The 9748-nt window shown below is 27.5% G+C and overlaps 3 protein-coding genes across 5 annotated transcripts; 2 read left to right on the top strand and 1 right to left on the bottom strand.

Moving 5' to 3' along the window:
- Positions 1-47: 47 nt before the first annotated feature.
- Atg14 (autophagy related protein 14) lies at positions 48-3966 on the bottom strand. 2 transcript variants are annotated; one of them, XM_069125365.1, is made up of 9 exons: positions 3494-3966; positions 3113-3218; positions 2939-3020; positions 2634-2871; positions 2277-2458; positions 2054-2225; positions 1731-1907; positions 1532-1661; positions 48-1444 (listed from the first exon to the last, which is right to left on the bottom strand). In XM_069125365.1, exons 1-9 carry the CDS (start codon positions 3691-3693, stop codon positions 1280-1282), a joined length of 1452 nt encoding a protein of 483 aa, XP_068981466.1. In that variant the 5' UTR covers positions 3694-3966; the 3' UTR covers positions 48-1279. The 2 variants fall into 2 exon arrangements, with proteins under 2 accessions (XP_068981466.1, XP_068981467.1); XM_069125366.1 differs by having other exon boundaries at positions 51-1444; positions 2054-2210; positions 3494-3965.
- Positions 3967-4288: 322 nt separating this feature from the next.
- CPSF2 (cleavage and polyadenylation specificity factor subunit 2) lies at positions 4289-7571 on the top strand. Of its 2 annotated transcripts, none has more exons than XM_069125363.1 (11): positions 4289-4431; positions 4515-4789; positions 4870-5029; positions 5124-5475; positions 5550-5860; positions 5935-6194; positions 6272-6457; positions 6533-6902; positions 6965-7159; positions 7223-7360; positions 7438-7571. In XM_069125363.1, exons 2-11 carry the CDS (start codon positions 4641-4643, stop codon positions 7528-7530), a joined length of 2214 nt encoding a protein of 737 aa, XP_068981464.1. In that variant the 5' UTR covers positions 4289-4431; positions 4515-4640; the 3' UTR covers positions 7531-7571. The 2 variants fall into 2 exon arrangements, with proteins under 2 accessions (XP_068981464.1, XP_068981465.1); XM_069125364.1 differs by having other exon boundaries at positions 4291-4431; positions 4588-4789.
- A 240-nt stretch (positions 7572-7811) lies between these two features.
- On the top strand, positions 7812-9685 carry LOC138186369 (uncharacterized). Its single transcript, XM_069126203.1, has 2 exons — positions 7812-7945; positions 8018-9685. Exon 2 carries the CDS (start codon positions 8123-8125, stop codon positions 9416-9418), a length of 1296 nt encoding a protein of 431 aa, XP_068982304.1. The 5' UTR covers positions 7812-7945; positions 8018-8122; the 3' UTR covers positions 9419-9685.
- The last annotated feature ends 63 nt before the right edge of the window (positions 9686-9748 follow it).

Here is a 9748-nt window from a genome sequence, read left to right as displayed (position 1 = left end):
TTTACTTTACATATAGGTATTCACTTTTCTCCTATATAATTATAATTCTTTCATAATATATATATATTAAAATTAAAATACATATATAATAGGTAAAATGAAGAACATTTCATTTCTTATTCTTATGTATAATTGTAGATATTAAATAATTTGAATTGTTATTTTAATGAAACATTTAATTAGGAAAACGTAATTTACTACAAGAATTACATATATTTTAAGGATAATATAATGGTGCATCTATGCTACATTGGTAAATTTGTGCTTTAGTAGTAATAATATATAAATCATTTTTGATTTTTACTAAATCTACATAATATATCTTCAACAACACTTCAAATACAAAATTTACTTTGATATCATATATGTTATTCTTAATTTTAACTTAATTTAATGAAAAGTCATTAATCTAATACAACCTTGCTTACATCCATATTATGTATAGTATATTGTCAGGTATGAAGTGTTTAACAGGTCATATCTTTTTCGATATAATATGATCAAAAATATGTGTGAAATATATATGATATGATCATATCTACATAAAAATGATAACATTTTTAAGATATGGTTTTCCTATCAGAGACATTATATCGCTTATAAAACACATTAAGTAGTTTTAAGTAACAAACTTGTTACCTGATTTGTCCGATTGTATATATTTGTAGAAAACCAAAATACTATAGACCTTAAAACATTATGTTAAAATCATGTTGTAATAACTTAGAAGTACACGGATAATATCATGATAGTAATGACACCTTTAATGCGAGGAAATATTTTATGTATATGTTAACAGATACATAATTACACAAAGTGCAGTGAGCATAAAAAAGGCAGTCGTATTAAACTCACATCTTATTAATGAATCATATTTATAAGTAAAGAATTATTGAAAATGTAATATAGTGTTCAAACGCTTGCTTGTACACTTACAAAATTTGTACCACAGAATTACGATCTATCATCAGCATACTGAAAGTATTTGGAATTATATTACAAATAATAGCACAAATCAGTATGTTATATAAATAGTTCAAAATAAACTAATCATCAGATCTTACAAAATTTGTTATCACGGAATTAAACTATTTCACGTACCATATATGAAGTAATAAATTCATACATGTATTTACAGTACATTATACTTTTAAACATTCATTCTTCAGTATTTCACATTTTTTGGAGCATTGTCAATTTTGTGTCTTTTGTTACATATGTCCTTACATATGTAGTTATGATTTGTATAAAAAGAGATTTATTAATTAAATAGAACAGTCTATTTGTTTGTTGTCCAACCACGCCAAATAGAGGCTATACTAGCTGCAGCACTTGTAACTAAGCCTCCAGCAACACTTTGATTCACTTGCATACTAGATGATTGTTGACTAACCATTGCACCAGGAATGGGAACTGCCATTTCAGGACAAGCAACATTTGGTACCTATAAAAATGAAATATTTATATAATATACATGAGACATTATTAAATAACACATCAGCCATTAGTAAATTAATCAAAGCAAACTTACAGCTTCCCAATCCCAATTAAAAGTATCTTCCTCTTCATCAGAAGCAGAATCGTCGCTATTTTCTAAATCGGGAACTAATTGACTGTGCAATTGTGCTACAATATTTGAATCAACTTCCATTGGACCAATTCTGTCATAATACACAAATCATTAATCTATTAGTGTATAATAACAATAAATAAATATAATAAATATATACCTTCCAAGATCACTAATTTCAGTATTGAGCAAGTGCATTAGATTTTGCAGAGTATGCATTGGATGTAAAACTGCAGTGTTGGTATTTTGTGTAAAACATAAATGTAATACATTGCTATTGAGCCTTGCTACTTTCTTGGCAAATTTTTGATCTGACATCTCATTTCCACAAAATTCTCTGAAAATATTTAAAAAGTAAATTTTAATAACATCCTATCTTTATTGCAATGATTGATATAAAAAATATTACATGTAATCCTATCTCTATTTCAATGATTCATACAAAAAATATTGCATATAAAAAATGAAATATTTTTGACATACCCATAAGCAAGTTTATATGGTAGCCTTACATTAACATAATAAGCAATAATATTAACCAACTGTGTAGCATAAGTTAAAGCAGCACTGATATTATATGCTGGATTGTGCATTGCAGTCTCTTTATTTGCACCTGGTACTCCATCTTTATTTGCTGCCACTAAAACAGATGTGTCTGATATTTATAAAATTTATTTAAAAAGTTCAAGCTAAATGGCATATGTACCCCATAAAGAATAAGCACTATAATCTCCACTTCCTGGTAAAGTTGGGGCAACTATACGATGTTGGACTTCTAGAGCATTTTCTGTATCATTTATCCATCTGCCTCTAACATATGATGTTCCAGATGCATCTGCCAGTGCACAAGTTACATCTGAACTAGCATCTTCCTCGCTACTACACAGACTAAAAACAATTAATATTTTCTTATCAATTTTTATTGATTAAAAAGTTACTTCCTCTATAAAAACAAGTAGAAAAATGTTTAATAAATAAATTTTGATCATCAATATGATCAAATATTTGATCATAAGTTTCACAATTTCTAATAATTTGTTAGATAGTTAATGGATATTATTACCTTCTACTAGGTTGCACTTTAGATAATGGAAAAATATACTGAATTAATTGTTTAGCAGCAGTTCTGATGACTTTTTTCAACTGCTGTCTTTTCCTATCTACCGCTTCTTTTTGTTTTTCTTGTTTTGCTCTCAAACCAGTAACATAACGATGTAATTTTTCTACTCGTTCTTCATGTCTAGGTAATCTAAGTGCTAACTGAGAGTTTACGTCTTTGAGAATATTTAAACGTTGATTACCTGCATATTATTAAACTTCTTTTAGTCTAGCACTTTCCTAAATATTACATAATTATGCTATATATACCTCTGTTTATACTTTGCCTCGTTTCATTCACTAATGACTGGAGTAGTCTAACTCTTTCTTTACAAGTATTTATATCACATATCTACAAACCCAAAGAACAATTAAATACAATGATAGTATACAAAAATTCATATTTTTTTTATTATTGACTTTAAAATATTAAATATAAAATACCAATTTATCCCTTTGTTTATGTTTTTCAAGAGCTTTTACACATTTTTCTTCCAATTGAGCTCTGGCAGCTTTCAACCGTAAAAGTCGCAATTGTTTATCTGCAAACCTGTTCAGATACCGATCAGAATAAAATATAATATTTAATAATATTTAAAAATAAAATATTTGAACGTATATAATTATTACTCATATGAATTAAAAGTTTGGAAACTGATGCATCGAAACTTCATAACAAATCTTTTTCGTAATTTAGTGAGAATAAAAATTTATTTTTACACTCAACATCATTAGAAATATTTAAAGAATGTTTGATGCCAAACAAAGCTTTAATACATAAAAATAAATGGCCAGTAAATACGTAAATTATAAGTATATATTCACCGTTCAGAATAAACAGAAGTTGAATGGATAAAATCTCCATTTTGAATACACTGCCGACAATGAAAAATTCGGCGACTATTATGGCACAGTGGGCACTTTAATAAATTCACGCTTAAACGATTTGAAACGTCTTCCAATTCTGACGAAAGCTGAAAATCTGCAGGTGCTGTACAAGAACCATCGGAACTGCTTGTCGCCATAACCAAGACCAAGAACAATAAGCTTTCGTTTGTCTGTTGTCACTCATCAGCTGATCTGCTATTTACTTGCAATCTCCCGCCACTCCGTTACATGATATTTTTATCGCGTATCTTCACTTTTATACTTATCCATACTACATACACGCGACCTAATTTCACACAAAATTTCCATATAATTCGACGAGTAATCGTTGAATTATGGAAAAAACAAACTTAAATCTCAACTTACGTATCTCATAGCTACACCGTGACTGCAATCGTCTTGAAAAAAGTCCCGTTATGCTACGAGATAAAGAGAGAGACAAAGAATGTATATATAAATCTTAGAATGTATTTGTAAACACAGTTATGGTAAACACACATAGATTCCAATCTGAGTAATATTATGATTTTTCTTCTTTGAGATGTATAAAAATTATTAGAAAATTACTCGTTTATATTTCACTTATGATTTTATTTAAGTTATACATTTTACATTGGTTTATAGTTGTTAATTACTTTTTGCTGTACTTTTTTCTTTAACTTACAGATTTATAATTATATACTTATGAAATATTCATTGTAATTTATGTAACATTGACGAAATTATTCATTTTTCTCACTATGAAATTCCGGAACTTTAGCCAGAAGTCAATTGTACCGTTTGTTGATTGCTTTCCAAGCTTAAGAAAATATTTTGAAATGTTTTGTTTTTAGACATTTCCATACATTTAGAAATAATTAAATTAATATTAGACGGTAATAAATGTTACTTTTTTTAATATTTTGGCATTCTTTTAAAGTTATGAATCTATTTATAATTAATCACACCTTTATGTTAGGTTATGTTGAAAATATACATAATGAGTTCTATAATAATTAAGAAATAAAAGCATATACTAAATGAATTTTTAGGTATTATCTATTATTTGTATATATTTTAATAAGTGAAGAAAAAAACAAAGACAATGACATCAATAATAAAACTTCACGCTATTTCTGGGGCTATGGATGAATCTCCTCCTTGTTATATATTGCAAGTTGATGAATTAAGAATATTACTTGATTGCGGATGGGATGAAAATTTTGATCAAGAATTTATAAAAGAATTAAAACGGTTGATAAATTATTATATATTATTTGATTAATTATAAATGCAATAGGAAATTTAAACTAAACAATACAATATTATTTCAGACATGTTCACCAAATAGATGCAGTACTCTTATCATATCCAGATCCATTGCATTTGGGTGCTTTACCATATCTAGTTGGAAAATGTGGATTAAATTGTCCAATATATGCTACTATTCCTGTATATAAGATGGGACAAATGTTTATGTATGATATGTATCAGGTATTTTTGATGAAAAGAATTTCAATTATTTTTTTATGATAACATAAGAAAAAATCATATACACACAAAGGACATTTATGCTTATTTATTATAGTCCCGTCATAATATGGAAGACTTTGATCTTTTTACACTTGATGATGTTGATGCAGCATTTGACAAAATAGTTCAGTTAAAATATAATCAAAGCATTTCAATGAAAGGAAAAGGATATGGAGTTACTTTAACACCTTTACCAGCTGGTCACATGATTGGGGGAACTATCTGGAAAATTGTAAAAGTTGGCGAAGAAGACATAATATATGCTGTTGATTTTAATCACAAAAAAGAACGACATTTAAATGGTTGCGAATTAGAAAGACTACAGAGACCATCTTTGTTAATAACAGATGCTTTCAATGCTACTTATCAGCAAGCAAGACGTAGAACAAGAGATGAAAAATTAATGAGTATGAAAATAAATGCTTATGATAATTCCAGCAATAAATTTTTATAGTACTTTATATGCAATAATAATTTACAGCAAATATTTTACAAACATTACGTGGAGGTGGAAATGTCCTGGTCAGTGTAGATACAGCTGGTCGTGTATTAGAATTGGCTCATATGTTGGACCAATTATGGCGTAATAAAGAATCTGGTTTACTTGCATATTCTTTGGCTCTTTTGAACAATGTTAGTTACAATGTCGTTGAGTTTGCTAAGTCACAAATAGAATGGATGAGTGATAAATTAATGAGGAGTTTTGAAGGTGCTAGAAATAATCCATTTCAATTTAAGCATTTACAACTATGTCACAGTATGGCAGAATTAAATCAAGTTCCCAGTCCAAAGGTTAGAATATCTTTAATAAAATTATAACTTACAAACATTATAATTGAAAATACATTTATATACAAATACTCTAGGTTGTACTTGCAAGTACTCCAGATATGGAATGTGGTTTTTCAAGAGAGTTGTTTTTGCAATGGTGTGGTAATCCCCAAAACAGTATTATATTAACTAGCAGGACATCACCAGGAACACTTGCAAGAGATTTGGTTGAAAAGGGCGGTAATAGAAATATTACATTGGAGGTAAAAAGGAGAATTAAGTTAGAAGGACTAGAATTAGAAGAATATCAAAGAAAAGAAAAATTAAAGCAAGAGCAATTGAAACAAGAACAAATGTACGTGATTGCATAATATAAAAATTGACTTATTCTTAAAATATCTCTTATTCCTTGAATATTTTTTTACCTTTTAGGGAGACTGCTGATGTAAGTTCTGAATCAGAAGATGAAATAGAAGTTGGTGGGGGAAGAGGAAAACACGACTTATTAGTAAAACAAGAAAGTAAACCAGGATTTTTCAAACAAAGTAAAAAACAACACCCTATGTTTCCATTTTTAGAAGAAAAAATTAAAATCGACGAATATGGAGAAATTATAAGGTATTACTTTATTAAATTAATAATAGCTATGTATAATAAGTTTTAAATATTTATATTGATTTGTATATATCATAGACCAGAAGATTATAAAATAGCAGAAACTATGCCAGAAGTGGATGATAATAAAGAAAATCTGGAAACAAGACAAGAAGATACTACTCATCATCCAGAAATACCCACTGATATCCCAACAAAATGTATCCAAGTTACACGTACAATGACAGTTAATGCTTCTGTCACATATATAGATTTTGAAGGTAGATCCGACGGAGAATCACTACAGAAAATTTTAGCACAATTAAGACCACGAAGAGTTGTACTAGTTAGAGGATCACAAAAAGACACTGAAATCCTGGCTCAACAAGCACAAAGTGCAGGTGCACGAGTGTTTATTCCAGGGAGGGGAGAAACATTAGATGCTACAACAGAAACGCACATATACCAAGTAATATTTAATTAATTTTTGTAAATCAATGTGTATAAATTAAAATGTCGCTTTTTGTTTAGGTTCGTTTGACAGATGCGCTTGTTAGTGGCTTAAACTTTTCGAAGGGAAAAGGTGATTCTGAGGTAGCATGGGTTGATGCAATGATAACTGCTCGTGATCAGATATGCAGAGATGCTGTTGCAGGTACCGAGTCAGATGATGTAATAGATCAAAGTGACAAAATACTTACATTGGAACCATTACCATTAAATGAGGTATGTATTCATACAAAAATGAAGTTTTAGTTTCTACAATATAAATGTATTTATAAATTATAGGTACCCGGCCATCAAACGACATTTATAAACGAATTAAAACTATCTGATTTTAAACAGATTTTGAACAAAAGTAATATTCCTTCTGAATTTAGTGGAGGTGTTTTATGGTGTTGCAATAATACTATCGCCGTTAGGAGGGTTTGTATTTAATATCATCAAAATATAATAATCTGATAAAATAAAAATATTTTATAGTTTAATACGATTTTTTTTAGCATGAGGCTGGAAAAGTAATATTAGAAGGTTGCATTTCAGAAGATTATTATAAAGTACGCGAATTGTTATACGAACAATACGCAATTGTATAAATCATCTTTATACTAATAAATTTAAATTTAATACAAAACTACTTATTGTTTTTTTATTGTGCAAACTTTAAAAATAATTTCCAAAAAATCCTTTCAAACGTTACGTAAGGAAAAATAATGATAAAATGCAATAAATATTTTATATCTATATATGTACATGCATGATCATTTAAAAAATTGGCGCGAAAGATTACTAACCTAGCAGTTTTTATTCAGTTATCAAACGCTTGAATTAATCTTCAACAAATATAGATTGCAAGCATTAAAATTAATCTTCAATAATAATACAGTGTAAGAAATGGAAATTTAGTAAACAATAAGTTCAACAATTGGATTAAATAGTAAATGGGATACTTCAAGAAAATGTCATATACGTACCTCAAAGTAAAACTTTTAAATACGTTATTTTCAAGGTGTACGTAAATAAAAATTTATAAAACTCGTATAACAATAATATCTAATTTCTTAAATAAAATTTTTGTTTCAGAATTCTATTTATACCTGAGATAATCCAATTCACAAATTATAAACTGCCATATGTTTTAATTGATACAATTGCTATATTATTATTTATTACGTTAAATCTTGAAACATGCGAAAATACTACCAGGCTGCACTTGTAATAATTGCTGTAGTGAGTCTAATATCCTTATTATTTTATAGACATGAATATAACAAATTAAGATATGTTTTAGAAGTTTTTAATTACTTTGGTAAGCCAAATCAGAGAAGTGAAATAAACTGCACAAATAATGTGCCAATGTTTACTAAATTTGATATGAAATTTGAAGAACCACTCTCTGCTTGGCAAAGATTAGATGATGATCTATATGTTTATTCTGCATATAATATACGCGACAAAGAAATTCAAGTAATAGGTTTTGGTTCATCAAATAACATTAAAGATATGCAATGTCAAATATTATTTGAAAATGAAATTGAACCTGTTTTAGGAAGTTTTAGTTATCTTTCAATTGGTAATAATTTAAATAGTACTGACAAAAATGTTAATTATGGAGGATATCATTTCTATTGTGCATACAAAACAAATAAAATACCAGTAGGAATAATGTTTCTTACAAAATCTAATTTAGATGCTCACAATATACCTATATTACCAATAAAAAGCCAACCTCATAATTTAAATTATATTAATGCTGGAGTATGCATAGCACCACCATTAACAAAACCAATACAGTTATTACAAATGATTGGCTTCATACAGTTTCATGACATAATTGGTGTGGATAATTTTATAGTGTACGATTTTGGTATTCCAAATCAATATAATAACAATCTTAAAGAATTATTTAAATCTCAAAATCCATATTGGAAATTTACATACACAGTAGTGCCATGGAATTTTCCTTTTCCTGCTACTCACCCTACTATAATAAAAGACTTGATACAAGCAGATTGTTTGTACCGTACATATAATAAAGTTAGGTATATCACTACATTATCTTGGGAAGAGTATATAATTTTAAGATATCATCATTCCCTTATAGATTTAATGACAGATTTTAAAAAGTCTAGAATGAAAGCAGATCGTTACAAATTAAAGACATTAACATTTTGTACACAACAAATTGATGATACAACCAATAGGAATGTAACATTTATAATATTTAAAAAACTACATTATGACTCAAGTATCCCTGATAATCAACCAATTTATATTTATAATACACTTGAAACATTAAACAAAAATAATATGTATACACGAGATATTGGAAAAGATTTAGTTACATTAAATCGTTATCAGTATTGTCCTGGAAAATCAAATCTGGAAACAGGTACTAAAGATACTTCAATTTTAAGATTCACTGAAGATATACAGAATTCACAAATATTTCGAAAATTTATAACAGAGAATAAATTTCTATAAAATAATCACAAGTGATAATTAGATTTAATGTATCTATAAGATAATTTTAGTCTGAAAGTTATCATTAGGAAAAAGTAATTCATTTTTATATGTATTGTAAGATATAAATATAAGAATACAATATTGTATAACGTGTATATAACATGTATATAAAAATTTGTTACAAAGCAGAATGATTTAGATTTTAGTATATAGAATTCCATAATTTATGTAGAAATATTTCAACTTCCCAATATTATCTTTTATATTAAATATTCTTCACGTGTTAATATATTTCTTATTTTGAATACTTTATTTATCAAAAAAAATAGTATAAAAACATTTTCATAA

This window comes from Bombus flavifrons, chromosome 13 (genome assembly GCF_040668555.2).
Source record: "Bombus flavifrons isolate JBK064 chromosome 13, iyBomFlav1_principal, whole genome shotgun sequence".
NCBI lineage: Eukaryota > Metazoa > Arthropoda > Insecta > Hymenoptera > Apidae > Bombus > Bombus flavifrons.
The sequence above is the reverse complement of the archived record's forward strand: the minus strand, read 5'-3'. Positions and strand labels throughout refer to the sequence as shown.